Here is a 25,606-nt window from a genome sequence, read left to right as displayed (position 1 = left end):
GCTACTTGCAGTGAAGAACTGCCTTGCCAGGGCTGGCAGGGGGCCTAACCTTGTGAGACATAAAGCAAGTCTTCCTGGAACATAACTGTATCAAAGAAGTGTGGCACCCCGGGATGTTCAATTTCGCCGATTTTAACAAAAGGCGGTGTTTGCAAAATAAAATAATGAATATTGTCCGTGGGACAATGCTGACTTACTGATAAGCTTTCGTGGATTTTGGCAGGTGGGTTTAAATTCGTCTTTGAAGGCCAGCTGGTTCTGAACACGTCCTTGCAGGCAAACACTACCAGACTCGCATGCGAAATTCACATGCTGGATGAGTGTACACACCCTCTTAGAAGGAAAAAAATAACGCAAGATTGCTCTACACCAGTGTTTCTCAACCCGTGGGCTGCGACCCAAAAGTGGGTTGCAACAATATATGAAAGGGTTGTGAAGAAACTTTAAAAATGGATTCTCCTTTTAAAAGAGAAAAATGGGGGAAACTGGACTTTTTCCCTGCAGCGTTCCAGCCTACAAGGGGCTGCTTGGGGCCACCCTCCTGCTCCACATGCTGGGGGCGCAGGGGGGCACTGGGTCAGGACTGATTATGTTAACAAATGGGTTCTGGTACACAAAGTGCAGTGAACTTGTACTATCAATAACAAGAGAAACCTAGGAAAGATCCATTTAAGGGCAGTGTGCTATGGGATGTTTAAGTACCTTGCTATTACAGCAGCCACACAAAGATTTCACTAATTAAAAGCAGGGAGCCAGGAGATGACTAACCACCCACTGCATTGGTACATCTAAATTCTGAGTTGCAGCTGGCTGGAAGTGACAGCAGTTGAACTTTACTTGGAAATAATATGGAGCAATCAGCAAACTATGTTCCTTTTTAATATCGGACTATATCCTGCTTCTAATTGTAATTACTCATCCTACATACATATGTATGCATGTATGTACGTGCATACATACGTGTGTGTTGAGAAATAGCAATTAGGAGTTTAGTAATATATATATATATGGGGGGAGAAGATTTAAAAAATGGACAAAGCAAGCTGCATTTTACAAAATATCAAATTTATTTTTTTATATAAAATATTTTACACATGAACAACTGTACACATGCACACACCCACACAATACTTTACCACAAATTTAGGCCAGTAATTTTTTTTTTTTTTAATTTCATAAATCTAGCACACAATAGTATCTTACAATAATTTACATAATTCTTTGAAGACACAATGGGGAAAGCTTTGATCATTCATTTATAAACCTTCCATAAATTACAAAAGAAAGGCAGTCTGAAAAGTATGTATAAACAGTAAAAACAATTTACAAATGGACAAGAATTACAAAATAGTAACAGCCAATGTTACTGCCAGTAACTTGTAAGATGGCTTAAATCAAGAAACGCCAATATTGAAGTTAGTGTTTTGAGATATTTCTAATCAATTGTTAGAGCTTTTTAACTGGCTACAGTTTTGTGTATGTAACACAGCTTTTCACTGCTGAGCCTAATACATGCATTTCATCCTGATCCTGACATCAGTAAGATGAAAAACGATTTTTTTTTTAAACTGAAAACTGCACTTCCACAAACAAGACCACATGGGGGACAAAGATTATTTTTATTTTCTGGCAGTTTACTGAAACTTTTACACTAGTCATGCCAGGAGCTCTAAAACATTTTGAATGATTAAAACTGTGTGCATTTTCTGAGTACTTTTATGCAGTATCTGGCTTTTGTACACTGAATATGGAGACTAAAGGAACTTATACAAATATTTTAAAAATGCATCTTGCACAACATTTTCAGACTCCCAGGAGTTACATCAGACATTAAATGGAGTCAGCAACACATTACGTGATCTTGAATTACCATGTCTCAGAGGATGAAGACAGTTGAATACACAGTACATACAAAGTATACGCTGTATATTTAGTCGACAGTACAAATCATTGTGCATTAATAAGGCAAACATCAAGGCGGATTAAACTAGGAGTTTCAAGACCATTTTAAAAAGATAAATACTGGGTATTGTGGGGTGATCTCTTTGAATAAGGATTAGAGGATTTTCTTTTTTCCCCCCATTCTTATGATCAAAGAAGAATCAATGCAGAGATTTATCCAATGGAGTTATAGGTGTGGAGTTGACTTCAAATAAAAAGATGTTATCCTTCTGTTCTTAATTCCCCAAAATCTGTCCCTTTTTTTGACGAAAAAAGCACATTGGCAACATTTTGAGCTTTAGTAGCAACAAATCCACTTCCTTTTTTTTTCTTGCTGTTTGATTAAGCAATTCACATGATTCTACTGATGTCAGAAAGGGTTAAAAAATACAAAGGTTCTGTAAAGATGTACTGCATAGTCATGAAAGCCCTAGTTTTGAAGTTAAAAAAAAAATACATAGACTGGAAGCTTTACAAGTTGTCCAGAAGTACATGAATCATTTCACTGCACCCAGCTTTTTCAGCAGTTTCTTGCCTTTGGAAAGCAGCCCCTTTTTCTTTTTCGAGGCTATTTCCCTGCCTCTCCCGGGGCTACCAGAACCCATAGATGACGGAGGTGACCCAGAATGGAGATGGACTGTGGGGGATGGTGCTCTCCTTGATGTACCTGTATTCTCAGGAGGAACCTATTAGGTATATTGTTATAGTTTATTGAATAGTTGAAAGCTATTCATCAGCAAGAAAGTTGGTAACATCACTTTTTGTCCCAATACCCACTTAAAAAAAAGGTCTGCTTGATTTGTTCCTTCAGTAGTTTAATATGCCATCCAGAAATAATGGAAAATACATAAGTACAGCTTCCCACACATGCAATTGTGAGAAAAGGTGTAGACATTAGAAAATACACGTTTGACTGGGACTTAAATTAATTACACGTTTTTGTTTTTGTTTTTCAAACAATGATCTGGGGGACTGCCATTTTACTATCGTTCTGGCAAAAATCACAAAAGTTTTGTATGTCAGTACTCAAGATGACGGTGAGTACAAGAATGACGAGACACTTGTAGCTATGGAATTTAAACAGTGGGTTAAGTACTATAAATCAGCAATCTATATAAGCCAAACAGTTCCAGAAGATATGTGCAAACTATATATGATCACCTATTTTTTTTATGTCCTTTAAATGCCTTTTCTTTAAAGTTGGGTAACCTACTGTATATACATATTTAAGATGGCACACTGGTTGAAAGAAAAAAAAAGCTAAAATGAACCTTAATTGCAATCAAAGAAAGCTTAAAGACCCTGATTGCTTGGCGTGTGTGCTGCAGCTATATGATTGCCAGGTGAAGATGAACACTTGTACAATACTTAGAATATGACAGCATTCCTAAATATTTTAAACAGAGCTATTTTAATCATCAAAAGCACTTCAATGAAAATGCTACAACTATTTATACTCAATCTATTGCAACTACTTTTCCCCGCTAACAAAATGTGGTACTGTATGCTGTTTTTGTAGTAGAAATCATGCCTCAGGGACACCTAATATCTTGAATTCCCATTAAGATGTTAACATGTTAGCGATTTGCTGTCTTGTACAACAGTGAATTAAGCAAAAGGGCTTCAAGCCTACTTTGATTTTAAATCAAGGTCTAATTCTAATGAAAAACAACTTGGTAAAGCACCCCAACGTACACCTGAAGATACCATATATTTAGTCTAATGCATTCCTTAGGTGAGCTGCAATGTTTCATATTGACACTTATTGCATTGGTAAACCAAGCTACTACTAGAGTGTTTCACAAATGTTTGCACTGTCTCTGGATAAAACTAGCATATGCAGGGGTGCATGGTTTCAGAATTCTTGAAGTCATAGGCAAACTGGGGTATAATCGATCGTGGAAAACACATTTTTTAAGGCAGAAAGTTTGAGGTTAATGAGTTTCAGAACCAACTATACCCTTGTAAACTACAATACTGATCTGCTTACAACTCACTTGCTCATTCTTTAAGGGTGGTGGGTTTTGTGCTTTTTTTTCTTTATCTACAGACTTTGAATTTGGATATCCCAGATTGGCTAACAATGCAATATGCAGCTTCCGTTCGTAGCGTAATTGGACACTAAACTCCTCTTTCAATGTAAACAGAAACATTTAGCTCATGAAGAAATATGTTCCAAATGTTGACCTTCATAAAGTGAACCCTAATTAGAAGGAAACCCTTGGTTATAATTTCAAAGGATTTCTTTGTCTCTTGGAAGTAAGCTAATTTTCAAATACACACAGTAAGTGCCTGTATTCTGTTACATTAGGGCCAATGATTTTGGAGACATATTTCTTTTTTCCACAGTTAAGTTTCAAGACTGTTGCATTAGATACTGTCAGGTAGCTTTAATTGATATCTTTATTGGTATCTTCAGTTGCTCACTTACGTGAAGGCTACATTGCCTTATTAAGGTGTGAAATGAACACTCTTCTTCTGTTTCCAAGCAGATGAGCAAAGAAATAAAAATATATATAAAAATATATAATATATAAAAATATTGCAGTGATGAAACAAACCAAAAATGATTCACTCTAAATATGAATAATATTTCATAAAGGATAAGATTTGGGCAGCTAACTCATGTTGGGAAGACAAATCTTAAAAAAGGTTAAAGGAAATTATTGTTAATCAGCTATTTACATTTCATATTTGAGTAAATGTTTGTCCCGCTCCTTCCCCATCCCCTACTGCTTGTGTTTTCACCTAGGTATTGTGTATAGTATGTAGAGTTTGAAGTTTGAGACTGAGCACTTTCACTAGAAATAGCTGAAGAAATTAAAGTTACAATTAAATGATTCTGGTGAATGATTTTTTTTTTTTAATTTAGGTCTGTAATTTCTAAGTGTTTATGGCAGACTAGTGGAAGGATAAGTGAACTCTTTCCATAATTTAAAATTAAGATGACCTAAAATGGAGAAATGAGTTTTAAAATGTGAAAAAATAAAATCGAAACAAAATAAGAGATGATACTGTATGGAAAAATTGAAAAGATTATTTCTTTTTAATGCAATTGCTTACCCTTTTTGCTTTTGTACGCATTGGTGTATCTTGAGTGTATCGTGATGGTGCATCAGAAAGATAGACTTCTACATCATCAGGCACTTCTTCAAGAAAGTTTGAAGGAACCAGCCCCTTCTGTCCATTCAGTTCACCCTATGGCATAGTAAAAATTGAACTGGTTTATGCTTTTAAATAAATCAATGCACAAATCTTCTGAAGTAGGGAAACATTACTTTTCTCAATTAAAAATGAGGAAGTGAGGTAGAGACACTGTACTTTGTCCAAGATCACATGAGAAATCTGACTCAAGCCAGCACAGAGTTCAGATTTTCTGGTTCCCCAAGTCTGCTTCAGCAGCAAAGGTTATCCATAGTAGGCATTTTATATAGATCATATTAATACTACAACCTGTTATACATCAGGTACCTATCATTCAAGTGCCATCTGTGGGCATGATGTGTTCATGGAATCATAGAAGATTAGGGTTGGAAGGGACCTCAGGGGGTCACATCTAGTCCAACCCCTGCTCCAAGCAGGACCAGCCCCAACTAGATCATCCCAGCCAAGGCTTTGTCTAGCTGGGTCATGAAAACCTCCAAGGATGGAGATTACACCACCTCTCAGTTTAGGTTAGTCCATGCATTCACTTCCTGGTGAATATATGGGATGTACATAATTAAAATGGAACCACTTCATTAGCAGTTTGGCATGGGAGTCCAAACCAGTTGCCCCACATAATTCTTCTGACTTGAATAGGTCCCTAAACCATTCCTATCTCCAGGAGATTGTTCCAGGCTGTGAAAGCCAAGTGGAGGCCATGCCAAGCGCAGCCCAGAATTAGGTGCTCAAACCTGGGAAAGAGCTAGAACTGAATGCACTCTTTTCTCATTACTTCCTTTTGGGTGTGTTAGGGGATCCCCTGCTCAGTTTGCTGGCTGTTGTGAATCCTACTCCGAGGCACCTAACCTAGCGAAAGGTTCCACTTCGGAGCCCTCTTGGCTAAGCCCCTACCTACCTTGTGAGCCATAAGGCATTATCTTCCACTTACCTTGCCTGCAGGGCCTGAGATATTGGAGCACAACACTGATCGGGCCTCCAAAACCAGAGTGGTATGATATTAGAGTTCCCTTTTTACTCTGCAACTTAGTGCAAGAATATGGGAGATGTGCTTAAAGAAATGTGGACCTGCGTCTTCCCCCATCTCCGGTGACTGCTGTAGTCACCAGTAGTTGGGATCTCAGAAAAGGTGTTTAGTCTACTGGGTCTAATGAAGACTAATTCAATTGGCTACTGGGCTACACAGCTTGGATCTCCAGCCCCATGCTCGCACGCTCCTGCTCCACAATGCTTGGCCAGTCACTTGGCTCCTATGAGCCTTAGCTGCTTTCTGACTTTAGCTGACGACTGTCAGGTTGTCTCCTGGTCCCAACTGTTGGGTCTAAACAATGGGATGGACTGCCTGCCCCTGCCAGCCCATTAAAGTCTGTTAGTCTGGGACAGGTTTCTCTTTGGGATGATAAAAGGTTGTATTGGGCCAAGGGGCAGGGGAGAGAGTAAGGACAATTATATAGGTCTGCTATGTGGTTACCCATCTGGAAGGTGTTATATTTATATACATACATACATACACACACACATATATATATATAATCCAGGGACTGTTTCATTATGTTAAATTAGCCATGAGGGCAGGGACTGGGGCTTACTTCTCTTCCCTCCTGGGTGCCCCAGCCGCTAGGTATTTGCCTTATTCATTCAGTCAAATGTCCGACATGTTGAATGCGGGTATCACGTATCCTGGGGGAGCGCTCAGTTTTTAGATAAAGATTTGAGGACATCACCACTTTTTCCTTCTGCCATGGTGAGGAAAGGCTGGTGTAGGCTTGTAACTCCCAGAGGAAAATCAGGGTTGTGGTTCCTGATGGGTAAGGTACCTATTTAGCTTCTCTTCACTTTGCTATTGGCTACCTTAGGTTGCTCCTCCCTCAGCATGAATAGATACTGTGGGTCCCATCCTTGGGTATTTTACCTCTCCCCATACAACGTACGTGGGCCTTAAGCCCCTAACTCAGGGCTGCAGGTTCCTCTAGGCTGCAGGATGCCTAAAATTCAAGCATTGCGACACCAAGTACATTATGCTGCCTCCATGGTCTTGCAGGCATAACCTGGGTTCTTGCGTTCCCAAGATCCAGGAAAGCAAACCCTTTTCAACAAGTTGGGAGTAGATAATTTTAGCCTCTGAACTGCTCACCAGCCCTGACCACGTAGGGTTATTTCCCCACCCACTCCTCAACTCCCCCCACAAAGCTCCTTTGCTCAGACAAGTGATCTCTATAAATTGAGGATCTTAAGGGGTGGGGAAAGGTTTCGCAGTTGCTCCTGTTTCATGCAGGGTCATTTTTGCCATCTGATTTAAAGTGCTTCATTAGCTGCAGACAAGGTTCCTTGGGTGAATTTGATATCTTTTATTAGACCAACCCAAATAGTTGGAGAATAGTTATTAAGCAAGCTTTCGAGTTCAAAAACCCTTCGTCAGACTAAGGAAGTTTCAGCAGTTGCTGCACCCAGCAATGCTTCCATGGACAGCTGCAGACAAGGTTCCTTGGGTGAATTTGATATCTTTTATTAGACCAACCCAAATAGTTGGAGAATAGTTATTAAGCAAGCTTTCGAGTTCAAAAACCCTTCGTCAGACTAAGGAAGTTTCAGCAGTTGGTGTGTGCTCTTCCTGGATGGAATGCTTTTACACACATTTTTTGGCACTTGCTACAAAAATGTTAGGTCTGCCCATACTGTCAGTTAAATATTAAGGTGATAAATCCTGGACAAGACAGTTTAACTCTGCATCTCTGAGGCTCTCATTGCCATCTTCCTGTGAACTCTCAGTTGAAACGTTCCTCACTTGAGCCACAGAGTTAGTCATGGGCTATGTCAGATGAACGTTTATGTGGCTGTATTCAGAACCATAGAAAATGAGGGTTGGAAGGGACCCCAGGAAGTCACATCTAGTCCAACCCCCTGCTCAAAGCAGGACCAGCCCCAACTAGATCAGCCCAGCCAAGGCTGTGTCTAGCCGGGTCTTAAAAACCTCCAAGGATGGAGATTCCACCACCTCTCTGGGTAACCTGTTCCAGTGCTTTACTACGTTCCTAGTGAGAGTGTTTTTTTCCTAATATCTAACCTAAACTTCTCTTGCTGCAACTTGAGACTGTTGCTCCTTGTTCTGTCATCTGCCACCACTAGGAACAGTCCAGCTCCATCTTTGTAACCCCCTTCAGGTAGCTGAAGGCTGCTATTAAATCCCCTCTCAATCTTCTCTCTTCTCCACACTAAATAAGCCCAGTGCCCTCAGCCTCTCTTCAGAAGTCATTTGCCCCAGCCATCTACCCATCACTTTAGCTACAGACACGCCTGGACATATCTACATCGACGAGGCATGACCAGCAGTAGGTGGTTACGTGTTATCAAGGGGCGCAGTTAATGGACTGGCACCGTAGCAAACTTTCAAGATGGAAATGTGACCTGAAAACCTTCCAGATGTTATTTTATGACTCGTCGTATGAAACCACTCTTTCAGGTACTACGTGAGATGGTAAGAAACGCTTCTAGGTGTCGTTTAAAACGATCAAATAAAAGGAAACTTACATAGTAAAATCCATCTTCATCAATTTCCCCAAATACTGTAATAATATCTCCTGTACAGAACGTTAGCTCAGCCTGTGGAAAGAGGGAAGTATGAGTGGTCATGGTGTGTTACTGTGCAGGTCAGATTTAATAAAGCCCATACCGGTTTCCTTATTTTGTAGCATTGTCTCTACCATTTTTTTTTTCTTTTACATTCAGCAGTGGAAAAGGTTCAGTGTCTTTGTGCTCTTTACCACCTGTTGCATTAATGGCAAACTGCATCCGTATTTTTTCTAAGTTAGTTATTGGACAACTGGGTGACTTGGGGTGTTGAAATTATGGGAAGAAAAGTATTCATCTGAAGAAAGCAGAAATGTCCTTTTTCTAAATGACCCCAGGAATTTCTTGACCAAGTCTGAACTAGCTCTGACTGCCACACTCTTTGTACGGAGAATCCCAGAAGGAAATCTCAAGGAGGATCGCCTTCATGGAGTGCCGACCCTGCTGTGTTTCAAGGGGTAGGTAGGAAAAGCAGGAGGCCCATGATCTGCGGCCAGTGCCCGGTGACATCTCTGCTGGAGACCTGCTACCAGGGACTCTCCCCGGTTGCAACATCCCCCCCTCCCCAGTCCCTTTACCCTCCAAGGAGAATAGTGTGTGACACCTCTAGGCACTCCCCATGCAGTAGGAGGGAGGACTGGTGTGTGGCCACCTCAGTCCTTGCACGCACTTTTTTGCAGGGAGTTCGTTTCAGGACGGCGCTGCTGAAGAGGGAGATTCACGTGCAAAACAGGACAATAAGAGGCCTTTCCATAAAAGCCTTACAGCAGGCTTGTCCAACATGCGGCCCGCCAAGCCATTTTATCTGGCCCGTGGCAGCGGGGATGCCACCGCCGCAGAGCACAGAGCCACGGTGGCGGCGCGGAGTGCGGAGCCGCGGCGGCCAGAGCCAGCCGGCAGCGAGGGGAGGGGACATCACTTCCTGATGTGATACCACTTCCTGTGACGTCTTTGAATATGGCTCGCTGGCCCACTGGGTGATAAAAAGTTCGTGATCTGGCCCCACGTTCAAGAAGGTTGGACACCCCTGCCTTACAGTCTTGGCCACTTGTCGCCTTGTCTCTCACACATTGCAGTTTTAGATGCAGAACTGAGTCCGAGACAGAAAAGGTAAACTGCTGCAGATAAAAATTCATCAGATACAAAACTTGTCTCAAATAGAGTAGGTGGAAATGTGTTATCCCATAAAAAATAAAAATCACGGACTACTTTAGGCTGTGTTGCTTTCCACAACGCTTCACAAAGCCTGCTGTCACTAGAACGATGTGTTTGGTCTCAGAAAGGTTGAGTTGATCCTGCTATTCCTAAGATGCTAAATTCTCTCAACAATGGTTGGTTAGAAAGCTAAAACGTTGATCATGTCAAGCTGGAGGAGATGCCAGGTAACGCTGAATGTAACAGGACACATGGCTGCACTGCCTGCCTCCTCGCTGATTTGAAAATGCCTGTGGACGGGCACGAGGGCAGAGGGAAGACGGTCTTAATTGCATAAGATAGATACCATTGTGAGGGGCATGGTATAGACATGGCACAAGGAGGGCTTAGAAAGCTCCACCTAGAAAAAACGGGTGCCTTTGGGATGCAAGGCCGTTTGAGGTTCGTAACCTCTGCGTTCAAAATTAATTGCTGTGCTTCAGACTACCTGTTTTTTAGTGCGAGCTGGGATGCTTCTGAAAACTAATCCATACTCTAGGAAACACTCAAGGTAGACAGGGAATAAATATTTCCACTCTCGCTCTAGCAAATGTGTATTCCCATCATCTGAAACTCATTATATTGTTTCTTTTGGTAGGTCTGTTACATACACCCATATGATTTCGTTGCATTCCTAAATCATTAGATAATGTGCTGAGTAGACCTGTGCGACTCCTGAGTGGGATGTTCAAGAGCATGTGTGAACCACTAAAACAAAACAGTTGCATTTGTTTGTGATTTAAATCAATACCTCTACATCAACGTTAGGAGAACTTTCTCGTGGGTCATAGTCATATAGTGCCACCATCCTCCTTGTCGACACCGAATGTTGCCTGCCACTCCGTCTGTTCCTTTCTGTTCCAATCACAGGGAGGAGAAGAGGAGGAAAGCTATCAAAGTTACTTTCAAAAACAGCACAACTTCTCCACCCTCCTCACCCCCTCCACCCCGCGTCCATCTCATTGTTAATTCCTCAACTCTTGTAATAAGCAACTTGGAATCTCTCTCTTGCAAACTGGACAGGAGACCAAAAGGACATCAAATCTCTTAACAAAGCCATAGGCTCCAAAATAAAATACACTTCCAAAGCAGCTCTTAACCTCTTAGCTGTTGGGTTGATCCTACTATTCCTAAGATGCTAAATTCTCTCAGCAGTGGTTGGTTAGAAAGCTAAAACGTTGATCATTTGAAGCAGACAGTGTCTTAGTTGGAAGAATGAGGTGCTACCAGGCGTTTAGACAACAGATGTTCAGAGTTTTACCCTGTTTCTCTTCATTCAGACTCTCACTATATTCTTTGCCTCTCTCCCCCTGCCTGAATTCAGTAGGATTGTTGTGCCTGGTGTTAGACTTCCCCTTCCCGTCAGGGTGTGAGGTTGAGAAATGAACATTTTCTCAACCTGCCCATGGCAAAAGTGGGTTTGGTCTCTTGTTTTGTTTTTATCAGTTCTGTAAATGGGTTTGAATATGTTCAACCCTACATGACTACAGAAACCCATTTTCCAATTTTCAATAAGTTTATAAGTTTCTTTGGCAGATGGTGGAAGGAAAGAGGTAGAACTTACAGTTTCTAGAAACCAGGTGAAATGTTTGTTGACTGACATTAAACATTTACAGGGCAGCCGGTGAAGGGCTTAGTTTTAGAACTGGATGAGAGCAGCATGAGTCTTGCAGATGATGCCGTAGCAAGAGAAACATGCTTGTTAGTTTGACTGGCAACAGGCGTTGAGGGCCGTCTGATGAGCTAGTGAACGGCAGTATGCAGTGTGATACTGGACACTTTGGGATTAGGAGCAGCTTCAAGACTACCGCTCTGGTGGGCCGGGAGAACTGTAGGATCGGGTAAGGAAGGGAAGGAAGGGATACTGCGTATTTGGAGACATGTGAAGCATGCGCTCTAGCTTTCACACACCCGTTAGCTGGTAATGAAGCATTCAGCCAGCAGAGATTGCTTGTTTTCCCTAGTGCATGGGTGCATGCTATAGACCCAGGGACCAATGAAAGGGTTTTATAGAAAGAGCAAGGAGAGGTCCAAAATGAAAGGATGGATCGTTGCAAATTCAGGACCCAGCCCCCACCCGGCAGCATGGACCAACTCCTATCCTTAATGACTGCCTTGGAGAACTGATTGCCCCCTTTGCTGGGAGACGAGAGAACGCCCATTCTTAAGCACTAAGGGCCCCTCTGCTTCCAAAGGAGATCAAAGGCATAAAAAGTAAATCTAGACAGCTCAAAGCATTTCAGCTCATTTACATCTTGAATCAAGTTATTGTTTCTTAGCACAGACCTCTTTTAGACTTTCTGGATCTGCGGTGTACAGAGCGTGTGCTCTCTTTGAAACGGTCACAGTTGACTTCAGGAAAGGAATGCATACAAATAAAAGAAGAGGAAAAGATATGAAGCTATTCAAAGTTCTTCATTTTTAAGGATTTAATGTGGGCAAAGGATTAAGAAAATATAGTAACGTGATCCCAGCACATAAAGTGCCTGACACTAAGACTAAAGACTCGGTGACTCGCAGCATAAGGCGGGCTGGCAATTTTAGGACCCAGTCCTGCCAACAGATACACAGGGGCAGACTCCGTGCGACACGCCACGTGACAGCACAGGTCCAAGCCTGGGAATCTGTTTTGATGTTCCAGCATTATCTGTATTTAATTTAAAATTAAGCCAAACTCTTGGTAACGCTTGATCTCTAGAGTGCTGGGTGTGTTTTCTTTGAAGTGTAGCTAGATTTTTTTTTTGTATCCAGATCTAAAAGAGAAGAAATTTCATTTGCTTTGACAGTGTAAAACTATTTAAAGGTGAACTGCTAGGGGGTTGCTAGCCACGAGACCTTTCTAAAAGACTTCAGAATGAGAAAAATTATATCTAAGGATATAAATTAGGAGGATATTTTAACACAAATTATCTTTCCCATGAAAAGTCTGAGGTGCAGACTTCTTGGTTTCTCTGCTACCATGGGTAACATTATCCAGAGCATCTTACCACAAAAAAAAAAATGGTCATTGGGTCTTACAGGAATACCTTGCTGGGTAACACTCCAAGAATAGCCAAATTTTTCAAATCTTGGGGCCTAAATTAGGTGTCTAAGTCTGAAGTAAGCTGCCTCCTGTTCACAAGTGTTCAGGGCCCACAAATTTTACTGAGGTCAGTAGTTAAACATGGCTTCTTGGGTAATTTTTATCGGAAACAGCTAATTGACTCAAAGCATAGTATAAGTCCTGTATTTAGAAGTGACTGAAGGCCAGATTTACAAGTGCATCTGCTGCGTCTTTATGTGTCTAAATACATAGTGACAAGAGAAACTAACCCGCCATCAAGGGAAGTAGGCATCTAACTTAGGTCTAGCATGCCAAGGTGCTTTTGCAAATCCCATCTGGCACCTATATAATACACCTGGCACGTGGGGTACATGCAGATGTTACACTTAGATTGACCTAACTGGGGTTAGCTCGATTTAAGTGCTAAACTGTGAATACATTCAGGGAGTTGAGATCTGGCCAAAAATGGCTGGTCTGATCTAAATTAGTCCACCTAAGGAGGTGCTCTACTACGTAGATCAGGCTAATACGTACCTGATACGTAATGCTGGGGCTAGGAAAGCTCAGCCCTCACCCCAGCCACCAGGCTGATTTTCCCCATCACCCCAACCCTGACCAGGCTATGTTTAGCCCTCCAACTCCCTTAATCCCAGACAGACAACACTCCTCCCCAATCCCACCAACACCCTTCCCCAAAATCCACTAACCCTCTCGTGGACCTGCTACTCCACCTCTCCTCCCCTGCCTCTGATTCTGCCTGCCCCTTCCCCAACTTACTTAAATCATTTTTTTGGTGCAGCGCCTAGCACCGGCGAATGTATGCAGAAGTGGGAACCTGATCTATGATCCAGCGGCTTAAAGTGAGCCGCATGCTCTTAGATCGGGTCCTGGAAATGTCTGCATGTGTCCCTACACTCTTAGGAACAGCCAATGTTTCCTACTTATTTTAGGTATTTTTATAATTTTACACTAGAAGCTGAATTGTGGCCACCCATATTTGCATTTAGCCGTGATTCGTTCTCACGGTTTCTTTACGTGCCTTAAGTCCTCTAGCTCTGGCAGTCAAACTAGGGTTGTTAAACTTAGATTTCACCATTCCTAAAGAGTTAGTAATTGCTTTGTTTTCTTGAAAATGGTTAGCATGTTTTCAATCCAGCCAAACAATTTTGGATCGTTTATTTTGAAGCAACCACATTCACAGTTCACTTTTAAATAGGACTGAACCAACGTCAGCCCTTTACAATCTCTGGTTGATTATTAACACTGACATTTTAAAATTTGAGCTTGCTTTCCCTGCCCTGCAAATATACTATATACCACTACATTGTTTGTTTGTTTTTTTAAAAGACATGTATAACATCTCTTTCTGTTTTGAACCAATCATTTTAAATGTGTGGTTCAATGCTATACAGAAATGGATCTGATTGAACTGCAGGGTTTGAGGATTTTGGTATCTTTTAAAACCTTCTGAATCTGTAGGATTAACCTAGATAATGTCACGCATAACCCTTTGCCACCATCCCTTTAAATTTATGGTAAAGTAGGATAATGTAGAAGAGTAAAAAGAACAACAAACAAGTGATTCTTTTTATGTTTTCCAGCAGTGAGCATATTTATCAAGCATCTCAGCCCTGCATACTCCAAAGCAGAGGGATCTTGTTCTGTGTCTAGAAATCTTTCAGAGGATCAAAGATTTGGGAGGGAAAGAAAAGGGGAAAAGGAGGGGAAGAGGGAGAGAGAGTGCGTGGTGCTGAAAATAGGACTCTTCATTTGAGACACTGAGAGTGAAAAGAGCTTAAAACATTCTGATTTTTCTCATTTTCTTAACGAAGATACTGACACAGAATGTATCCCATAGTGTAGTAGATGGCTGTACGATTTAGATGCGTTTGCCATATATTTAAAAAAAAAAAAAAAAAAAAAAAGCCAAAGCAGGTACAGCCAAGTTAACAGTGCCAAACCAATGAAGCCACATGTATTTTCCCTTACCTATTTTCTCAACTGGTGTATTCAGAGGAAGAAATCCTTGTTTCAGAAGCTGATCCATCATCTCCTCGTCATCTGCTTGGATTTCAGAGACCATATTACATGGAATAAGGCCAATTCTTGTACAGGTTTCCCCCCGGTAGAATCCATCGGCATCTTTATCTCCATAAACCTAGTAGTAGTTAATGAATAATGATTACGGTCAGGCTATATTTGAGCCTTTGGATGAACTTAGCTCTTCAATCACAGAGTTGATCTTTGGCTACTCTGACAAAGTGACAGCACTGTTTTCTGGGCTTCTTTAGGTTAATCTAAATTGCAGCTTCAGTTGGTTATGGAAAAATCTGGTGGGTTTTTTTAGCAAAAAAGTATGATAAAAGCTTTCCCCACGTATATTCATAAGTATCACTGCTTATAAGGGTAGGTCCCATGCTCAGTAATAAGCATTTGCAGATGCAGACCACAATGTTGTTTTTAAATTAATTAGACTTGATCAAGAGAAAGGTGTGTGTGAAATCTATATGAAACTATATGAAACGCATCTATATGAAACATGCATGCACCTTTGTTAATCAATGGAATTAATTTAGTTTAAAAAGTATGAGGCTTCATTTATGAAAACAGATACGTCCAAAATAAGTAACATCTGATACTAAAATACAAGCCAATGAAGCTTCAGACCAGATACTTTTTGCATGAGAATTCAGTACTGCGTGATATAACATAATATTTCTGTCTTTGCATTTGTAAAAATGAAGGCAGTATGAACAGCAGGGGCTGCTATGGGCAAACATTTCTGTGGGTGATCTTTTACTAGACCAACTGCATGGTTGGGATAGTTGTAGACCAGCTTTTAAAGGCAGGACTTTCTTCTCCAAAGCTACAAATAAGCAGACTAGATCAAAGAATGTATGCCTTTAAGATATTTCCAGGACCATACTACTGACTAATTTGGTCTATTTTCTTGTCCAAAGGCAGAAGATACTATTAGTTGTTTAGGTATGTATATAGATCCTGTTGAAAGATGGTCTCTGGAACTAGCCCTGGAGCCTTGCAAGTTATCTACAAGGGGATTGTTTTTGTTGTTGGATTAGCTAAATGCCTAATCTTTGGTCCCTGTTTAGGGTTAGATGCAAGACAAGTGCTCTTACACTGGGTTGGAGCATTTATGAGCGCATGCAGAAGTGAAGATCCAAGTGCTGGGCAACTTAAAAGTCAAAGTGAGGTGCTTATGGAGTTGAAGGATTTCCAGGGTTGGAAGTTTTCAGGATCACTATTTTGGACTAGGATACCTAAGTCTAACACTGAATTGGGCCCTATCGTTCTAAGTTACTCTCTGCAATTTTACCTAGTACCTAATCTTTTAAGCCACAAGTACTAGGCGTGAGTTCTGGGCTGTATGATACGTCAATGCACGTGGCTCTTAGAAAGAAGTCAATAACCCTGCAAAGGAAGAGTGGACCTGCTTGTGAAATTAAACTTTTTTTTTCTGTTTTCCTTGCTTTTAGATCCCACCTTAATTATCTGTCCTTCTTTAAATGGCAGCTCTTCTTCTGCAGCATCAGGATTGGGGGACATGGTCAGTGGATCGTAGTCAAAGAGAGCAACAAATATTCGAGTAGAAATGTCCTCTGCGCAAGGATCTGTCTCTGATTCTTCATAAATATCTGGAGAAAGACGGTCCCGGCTGCCGTAACCATCTGTGGGAGTAAATTAATAGAGGAGAAACAATTCAGCACTTCAAGGGAGCGTCATTTTCCAACTTGCTCCAATTTAGGTTTCAAGGTTGTTCCTTTATCTCTGACAGATCTCTTTTAAAACTGCAATGTGTTTCCTACCAGGTGTTTTCCATAAGCGACTTGTATTTTTCTTAGCGCATTTGGCCTCATGAGGAGAGCATGCGTTCAATCTGGAAGCTTTTTTCTCCCCTGGCACCATGCTGACATTCACGTGTGTGTGTGTGTGTGTGTGTGTGTGTGAATATAGCACAGCTAAGCAAGTAGCAAGTTCTCTTCTCTTTTCTAGTGGTTGCTATCAATCAAGTAATGAAGCATGTAATGACAAGATCGTGACAATTTTGTCAGGCTGTGTCTTCACTGGAAAAATTACCATGCTTAGGACCGAACCCATTCTAATGCCGCTGCTGCTTCTCTGCACGGACACAGGGAAATGCCCAGCCATATTAAGGAACCATGTTTTAAGTACTTACCGTCCCCATTTAAAACATGGTTATTCTTCTGTCCACACAGGCAAGAAGAAACTGTGCTGGGACTCAACTGGGCCTGAAACATATTTTATCTTATTTTTCAAGTGTTCACACCTTGAATCCATCCCCGCTAGGGTTGGGACCGTGTTTGCTGTAACTTTTGTTTCAAGACGGCCGTAGTTATTAGGGCCCTCGTGCAGTTTTTCTGAACAAGCACAAACCAATTGTGTCGGAGCTCGCTGAAACCTGGTAGATACAACCGTGTTTAACCATAGTATGGATAATTTAGGATACTGATCTGAGCTCCATTTGGGTGAAAGGATCCGCTGTAGGATTCAAACCAATTAGGACCAAAACAAAGGGAAAAGGCATGCATTTGCCTTTGTTCACGGTGTGGTGAGGCATCAGAAGGACCTTCAAGTGATCTGGAAAGTGCATTTAGATCCAGCAATGCACGGAAGCATATTTCATTGTATGCTTCAGTCCCTCCCTAGGCCAAGATGCCAAAAGCAATAGCTAATGCTTTCTAGATGCTTTTAGGTTTGAGCACTTGCAGAGGACAGGAGCTCAGCACTTTCTGAACAGACAGCCCACTTTAAGCTGTGCCAAAATGGGCACCCAAAACCAAGTATCCAAAACCACTAGCCCAGCACACCTTTACTTTTAAAGCATGTGCTTAAGTCTCACTGATTTCACTGGGAGTCAATCACACATCTAGGTCCCCGCTGAATCAGTGCTTCGGCTGTATCACAGACTTGCCAGATGATTCACAATTATAAGATGGGCATTTAGGGAGAATTTTGATGAATTCAGTATTTTCATGTCCAATATATTTTCTGTTATAATAATAGCTTGCACATTTAAAGGTTACCTAATTTTATGGAAATCATTAACAAAATTATTTAATGTGAAGTTTTTTTTTTATTTTAATCTCCCCCTCCCCCTTTACCTCCTCCTAATTCAGATTCCCACCCATAGGTTAATTTTAAAAAATATTTAAGAGGGGCACAGCATCAAGGGAATGGCTACTGATACATGGGTCCAGAGCACTAGAAAGTGGGTGAACAGAGAAATGCAGAACAAATGCAGCCAGCGGGTGGTAGTGGAGGAGGGCAAGGGAGATGTCCAGCCAGGAAGCCTTGTAGCGGCACAAAGCACAGGAAGGAAATGGGACAAGGACAAACTGTGGGATAGAAAGCAATGGGACAGAAGGCAATGGGGACTATTCTCCCCCTTGGTTGCAATCAGTTTTTATTCCTGCTATCAGATGAGTTTGGAAATACAGAACAGTGGTGTGGGGCGTGATTGTTTTTATTTTTATTTTTTCCTTTTTTTTTTCCTTCTGAATATTGACAACCTTAACTTTTCTAATGAGATGAGTCAAATTCTGCCATTTAAGGCTGGCCGCCAGCTCCAGCTCAAGTCAGTGAGAGTTAATGTTAAGCATGGTATGTGTGCCGAATTCATCCTGCCTACAGGAATTCTGCAGCGATGGCATAATTCAGCGTGGGCACATGCTGGCCAGCGAGACCGCAGATCTCTTGTGACCGGCCCAACTTCAATGTATGCATATCCTGGCCAAAGATTTTATTTATGTCCATAAATATGTAAATGGGCGTAGCTCCACTGAAGTCACTGGAACGACGCTGCCTGAAGTCACTTGGTGATCTGGGTCCCTACGTTCAGAGAGGTTTGCTTTTACACTTAACACTTCATATCGATTTAAACCTTTCGTTCTCTTTAGTGTCATTCAGTGGCTGAACACAAAACTTAATGCCACTTTCCCAGCTTTATAACTGACCTAGGCCACTTTATGTGACCATTACTAAAAACTTGAACTCATTGTGCGACCAGCTATGAAAAGCTGAGTGCAGTTGATTATGCAGCGGCTTCTATGTCGATAAAGCAGCAAACAGCCAAACGCTATCAAATAGAGGGGGTGAGATGATTAGAACTTGACAGACATCAATTAGAACTAATTGAGATTATATAGAGAAGTTCGCTTAACATTTAGTTTACAAAGGGCCTGATCAAAAGTCTCATGTAGTCAATGGAAAGGCTCTGGATCAGCCCCAAGCCGAATCAATAAATCAGGAGGAACGTTTGGCAGTGCTTCTTCCCGATATGGGTAGTTTGCTGGTGACGCGCAGTCCCGTTTGCACGCTTTAGTTCTGTATTTATGAATCAAGTTGCTATGCGGTCATTTTGATCAGTGGGTGTTCAGCAGCTGTACGCATTAGGCGTTAACTGGTGTTCAACAGCCATGGGGGAGTAATGGGGTAGCTTCACAGAAGTTCATGCAATGCAGTGTGCTTTGACGTGTCTCAGTACGGAAAGCTAGCTGCACGATAGTTATCAGAGTGGACGACTAAGGGCTGTTCCTCCCTTCTGGCTAAGCTGAGCTGAACAAACTTACCTGGCAGCAGAGCCAACAGCACTTAAGAGTTAGCTTCCCTTGCATTCTGCATTGCATGCAATGTTGTCATACAGAAACGGCACTCATTAACACCCAGCTCTAAAATGCGTCTGTCATAAAGGATGAAGAAGGTTCGGCATACCGTATCTATAGTCAGAGGCCATGGTACGCTGCTGAGACCATGTCTTGTGTCCACCAATGCTGCGATAATAAGCTTCTTCTTTTACAGGTGAAATATTTCCCTCACTACCTGACCGAGACCGACCGCCTTCACTGTTACTGTCCATTGTAATTTCTATGGAGAAAAAGGGAACGATCTATTAAACATACTTTACAGTCTTCTCAGGGGAGGCTCCTGAAGGCAGCCTTTGCCTTCCTTCTCTTCAGACTCAGATATAGCCGGACGGCTAACCACCGTGTCAGCCTTGCCTACTCGATTTTAGATTTCACCCTCCAGGGATTCCTCTCCAGCAAAGGAGCACAGAAATGGGCATCTCCTTTTTACGTGCTTTGCCTCCATGCTTTAAAAATCTCTACAGGTTTCTGAGGCTAAAATCAGACTTCTGGAGGCCGAGACCAACTCTGACCTGTGGTGGTACCAGCTCTGCCACAATGGGTCCTGGTCCAGGATTGGAGCTCCCAGGATCTACCGTCATAGGAATAAAAGTATGCCCCACTTTGGGCAAGATTAAAAGCAAATAAAATGTCATTTTTCTTTGGCAAAAATGGCTTCGAAAATGGAATTAAGGTGACAGCTTGCAGGGACTTTGTTTTCAGAGAGATTTAATATGAAAAATATCTACTTAAAAGAGAGACTGAAATGAATTTAAGCTTAAGGGTATTCTGGACCAAAAAAAATAAAGTTATTTTGGAAATGTTTATCCGAAAGGATCACAAGTTTGGAGTTCTTCCCTGATAATTATACCTCCTGGACCTGCTTTAGCACTTTCATGGACTTCCTGTCAGTTTAAATCACGCAGACAAATTACCTCAATAGCTGAAAATCCCAGTTCGTGCCAGAGGGTATTAACTATGAGGCTGACTGACTTGGAGCTAATCTTCAAGAAGGAAGAGAGGAGGTAGGTAGCTGTGTTAGTCTGAAGTCAGGCCAAAGGCAGGATAAAGGTGTACCTCGTAGAGCAACTGAGTCGGAGATGCACGCACTTTTGTAAGCAACAGTTTTACTGCCTTACGGCTGGACCACTTCATCACTTCTGATGAGATGAGCTCACGAAAGCTCGTGCATCTCCAATTCAGTCTATACGATGCACCTCTACCCTGCCTTCTTCATCAGGGAAGTAAACGCTGCACAGTCAAGTCCCGCGGAAACATTTTTGAGCTAAGAATAACACGGTGACCCTTGAGGGATGTGGAATAGATCTGAAACGTCTCCAAGCAAAGAAACTGTTATTCTGCAAGGAAATCAGTACTGATCAATGCAGGAAGCCACATTCTTTGGGCCTCAAGTGGAAAAACCATCACTGAAGTCAACAGGAGATTTTTTCTCTTTAAATGCTGTAGAGTTGGCCTACCTTTATGCCATTTATTTTTCCTAGGACTGCCTTTTTGATAACAGAGCTTTATTCAGGGGACAATCCCATCCTAGGCCTCACTCAGGCCCTTCAGCAGTCGGTAGTTTTGGCTCTATCTCCTGCTTGACTGAGTGAGAGTGAGGCAAGTGATCAGGTCAGTGCCATGCTCCGAGACATGGTTTGGCTGGATTTTGGGGTTTGTTCAATTGATTTATTGACTGTTTTCTGCTCTGTACTCTTCCTGAAACAAACCTGCAGAAGGGAGGGGTGATTCTTTAGTGACCAAGGATGTCCTGGTTGTGGTTTATTATTACAACATCCACTTGGTGCAACTTGCAGCAGTTTTCAATAGCTAGCTAACTGGCTACGTTTACTGGATGCTCTGCTGAAATAAAACCAGGCTATTCAGACCCTGTAGCTACTAACCCATCGCTTCATATCGGTTCTAGTCCTGCAATCACAGTTGGAAACCTGTGCTTTTTATTTCAACATTTCAGTCTAACGTATTTCATGGTGTATAAGTTGAGTTTGGATGCCACATTTTTAACTCTTAAAATTTAACCTCAACTTATACGCCATCCCCTGCAAGCAGCACTGCCTGGACCCCCATGGGAGCTCAGACAGGTCACGGCCTGCTGGCCCCCCCCCAGCCAGCCCCGGGGGGGGATGGTGCTGCCACTGCAGACGAAAGGACTGGGCCCTCTGGCCCGGCAGCAGCTTGCCTCCCCAGCTGCAGGCAGGCGGGGAGGCTCCACCAAAAGCAGGATTGAGCCCCTTCCCACCTCTACCTCTGCCTTCAGCAGGCACCTGTGGCCAGCAGGATGCCTGGCGTTGCCCCTAGCCTCCCCCATGGCATTGCCCCTAGCCTCCCCCCCACCGCCACCTCCCCAACTCCTGCCTGACACTCTGTGCTGCCCCCTTCCCAGGCGATACCAGGCATCTTGCCGACCCCAGGCATCTGCTGAAGGCAGAAGTGGCAAGGAGCCCAATCCTGCTTTTGGCAGAGCCTCCTTGCCTGCCCTGCGGTTAGGGGCCAAGCTGCCACCAGGCTGGGTAGTCCCTGAGTTGTGGAGGGGGGTCCTTTCCTCTGCAGTGGAGGCACCCCCCAGGACCAGCCGGGCAGGCTGCCAGTGGACCATGTGCTGCCCCAGCTCCCAAGGGCCCAATTAAATTTCCCAGGAGCCCGCCAGCATGCCGCCTCTCCCGCGAGCTCGCCCAGGCATCACGCTGTGGTGGGATCGACTTATACATCGGACGTACTAAAATCCTAACTTTTTTTACAGAAATATTGGGTCGACTGCTACAACGTGTCAACCTATACACTGTAAAATACGGTAATCAAAGGAGCCAGAAATCAGCAATCCTGGACCATACCCACATCACTTGATCCTCAGGTTGAGAATGATACTGGATAGGGTCTTTCATCTCTTTCACAGAAGACCAGCATGAAGCCCTTCATTAGATGCTGAAAAAGCTGCAACTGCAGCTTGTGAGCTTGTGTGTCATCAATATTGTCATTCAATCCTAACGGAACTCCCCCAAAAGAGATTCATTGTGCCTTCTTAGTGCAAAATACACTAACACAGTCTTTAACTCGCACTAACACATGATTTTATTTTTTCTTTAATTATCTATTTAAGTGTGGCCTGATTGTAAGAAATGAATTCCATCTTATCAAGTGTCTAAGATGCCATTCTGGAGCTACTAAACAGTGCAGTCGTTATTGAAAAGTTCCCATGTTCCAGCCGTGTTTATGGAGGGAGAGCCCTGCTGCATATAATCAGTTCCTCCAATTTTGCTTGTCAAATCAGAATTAAAGGAAAATCAACAGGATTAATTTAAACTCCTCCCCAACTTATTATTGTAAAACTTACATTAACAGAACATGCAAAAGGATAGCACCCAACTCATGCCCCCTTACTGTTCAAAAATAAAACTAAAAGGGCAGGGCAGGGCAGGGCAGGGCAGGTCTAATGCACCCCAGACAATACTGAGTGTATTTATTAGCTGATAACTGGTGACAATTTGTTGTATGCAAATACAGACTCTGGGTCCAATTGTCCCCTGAACCTTTTCTTAAATGCCAGTGTAGTTACACTGACTTTAGTGATGTTACTTCTTATTTATACCAGTGTAACTTAGAGGAGACTCAGGCCCCCTAAACAGAAGTATTACAGACACTAAGAATGGTTCTATGTATTGACAGGGGGGGGTGTGTGTGTGTGTGTGTGTGCGTGCGTGCACACGCGTGAGCATGCACACACGCATGTGCATAGACACCCGTGCGTGTATTAAATCCACAGTTTCATTAATGACCCTAAAAGTACCTACTTGCCATTGGTTTGCCTCCCAAGAAAAAGATTTCCTAATTTTAGAAGTCTGTAGAGGGTGCTGTACACCATCAAAGGGTACAGATATATATTAAAAAAGGTGTATGTGGTTACAGGCCAGTTATTCTGTTGTGAATCCATGGAAGGAGGAAAAAATTAGGGGAAAATATTTCATGTTTAAAAATAAAATGAAAAACATATTATTGCTTGATAGTAAAGCAACTCTGAAGTTATTCTCTGTGTTGGAAAGTCTCATTTACAGACTAAGCTCCAAGACTAAATTGCTAAACATTATTCCTGGGTTCACTGGCTCGCTGCCTACACTGGTCATAAAGTGCCATCCAATTTAAAGATAGAGACTGTGTGAGGGGGCACGTCTACTATGTGATTTTATTTCTGCTTTTAGTCTCTTTGCACCCTTGTTCTAGTTGTTCCTTGAGTTCCAGTGTGACTGTGTACTAGCAGTCTGTGATGTGTACAGGTGTTGGTGAAAATGTTTTTGTGCACGGTATCTTCATTCCATTGTCTTGTCTGCAGTACTTTTTGGAATGGCTTGTCTTGTAGACAGCAATACATATACATACATTTTAGGTCCCAGTTGAATAATAACAGAGGCCCTGTTAGAAAAAGCAAATCTAATGGACGTACTTGAATCTCACATACGTCATTCAATTGAATAACCTCAATTTTCCCTGCAGAATTCCAAAAAGTAGTTAAGAGAATGGAAGGTGACTACAAAATGGTTGTGGATGAATGAAAAGATGGACAGATGGATGAGTGGGTGGATACATTTATCTTAGTTACCGTATTAATAGCATGTCCACGTTTTAATTTATTTTTAAGTAGGTTTTAAATTGTCGCTATTGTTGACTGAAGCTTGGGTCTTGATCCAACGCCCACTGAAGTCAATGGTAAGACCCCTATTGACAGCAGCGTAACTGAGGGGGGCAAACAGGGCGCTGGCCCCAGGCGTGGACTTAGGGTGTCAGTATGACCCCTCCCTCCAGGACCAGCCCTGCACTGCCTGGCTGTGGGAGCTGGGCACCAGTAGTGTATCTGGGATGGGATGGGAGGGTAAAGTGATCCCCCTCCACCCTGCCTTCGAGGTTTTGCCGCAGGAGGCACAGCCCTGCACCTAAAGGGAGGGGGGAGCAAATGGGGCCGCCATACTGCTGCCTGTCCCCCAGGTGCAGCAGCCCCAGCCCATGCTGCTACAGTGAGAAGAGCTAGGCTGGTAAGTCTCCCCTCCCCTCCCTGCCTCCCACTCTCCACTGGCTAGCATAATCCCCTCCTACCAAACCTCTGCCCCGGGAGCTGAAAGAGCTTGCTATGCCACTGCTAATTGGCTTCAGTAGGCTTTGGTTCAGACCCGCAAGGAATCTCCAGTCTAGTCGTATTTAGCCCGAGGCATATCTGGTTTTGATCGTGTTCCTTTCTTCCAAAGGATTGAGACTTATCGTGGTTGAAGGCAAGTGTTTGGGGTTTTGTTTTCATCTTTCTCTGTTCATTTTAAAGACCAGTTCCCCAGTGTTGCAGCTGCAAAGAACAGAAATGCACCAATTTGGCCAACTAACCAATGGAAGGGACCAACATTGGTCGAGACCTTTGTGACACTGCACTGCCATGAGATGACCTTCGCCCCGTGTGCTCCACCCTGTCAGGTCGTCCTGTGGATGATGGGTTCCCTAAAAGCTAAAAAACAAAAACAACAGGTTTGCAGGTTACACGGCTGGGAACATCACACGGTCAGGTAAGGTCAATCACAGTCGGAAGCATAAGCTCTAAAGGCAACTAAACTTAGTTTTTAACTGAAAGGTTAGCTGAAAAGTCATACACTGGTGCCTGTTAAACCTGTGAAAGAAAAATGGCTTCTTGACCCGTGGCACAAACTTTCGTAAACATCAGTCATACATTACAAAAAAAAAGAAAGAAGAAAAAGAAAAAGAATAATTTTGGTATCATTCTTTTGCCTTTGTCGTTGCGGCTAACGTGGCTCACAACACTTTGCGCTCTCCGGTCAGACCACTCGTGGAGACTGCATGGGACTGGTCAGGTCAACGCATCTGATCTTTTAGCTTGACGGTTGTGTACAGTTCGCAGCAACGGATAAGCCTGTGTCCTTCGGCCTCTGGCGTGTTTGAAAACATTGACTGCATTTCTCTAAAGGATACCTGCTGTTGAGGCTTTTTAAAAAGTCATTAGACCCTGGAGAAGTGATTGGCAGACATG

General features: G+C 42.7%; 1 protein-coding gene across 20 annotated transcripts in view; it reads right to left on the bottom strand.

The window, feature by feature from the left end:
- Positions 1-933: 933 nt before the first annotated feature.
- Positions 934-25,606, bottom strand: part of RIMBP2 (RIMS binding protein 2) — a 325,140-nt gene continuing 300,467 nt past the window's right edge. For 12 of the 20 annotated variants that reach the window (XM_025195741.1, XM_025195719.1, XM_025195725.1 and 9 more), the window contains 9 exons: positions 24,952-25,069; positions 19,658-19,810; positions 16,409-16,593; positions 14,897-15,065; positions 12,151-12,216; positions 10,616-10,719; positions 8,632-8,703; positions 5,005-5,139; positions 934-2,627 (listed from right to left, as the gene is read on the bottom strand). In XM_025195741.1, the coding sequence (XP_025051526.1) occupies positions 2,439-2,627; positions 5,005-5,139; positions 8,632-8,703; positions 10,616-10,719; positions 12,151-12,216; positions 14,897-15,065; positions 16,409-16,593; positions 19,658-19,810; positions 24,952-25,069 (1,191 nt within the window). In that variant the 3' untranslated portion in view covers positions 934-2,438. Of the gene's footprint in view, positions 2,628-4,372; positions 4,420-5,004; positions 5,140-8,631; positions 8,704-10,615; positions 10,720-12,150; positions 12,217-14,896; positions 15,066-16,408; positions 16,594-19,657; positions 19,811-24,951; positions 25,070-25,606 lie in introns of all 20 variants that reach the window. The other 8 variants (XM_025195756.1, XM_025195777.1, XM_025195779.1 and 5 more) reach the window with 5 other exon arrangements.

The sequence above is a fragment of the Alligator sinensis genome, unplaced genomic scaffold (genome assembly GCF_000455745.1).
Source record: "Alligator sinensis unplaced genomic scaffold, ASM45574v1 scaffold628_1, whole genome shotgun sequence".
Lineage (NCBI taxonomy): Eukaryota > Metazoa > Chordata > Crocodylia > Alligatoridae > Alligator > Alligator sinensis.
Note: the sequence above shows the minus strand (reverse complement) of the source record. Positions and strands in the feature narration are given on the sequence as shown.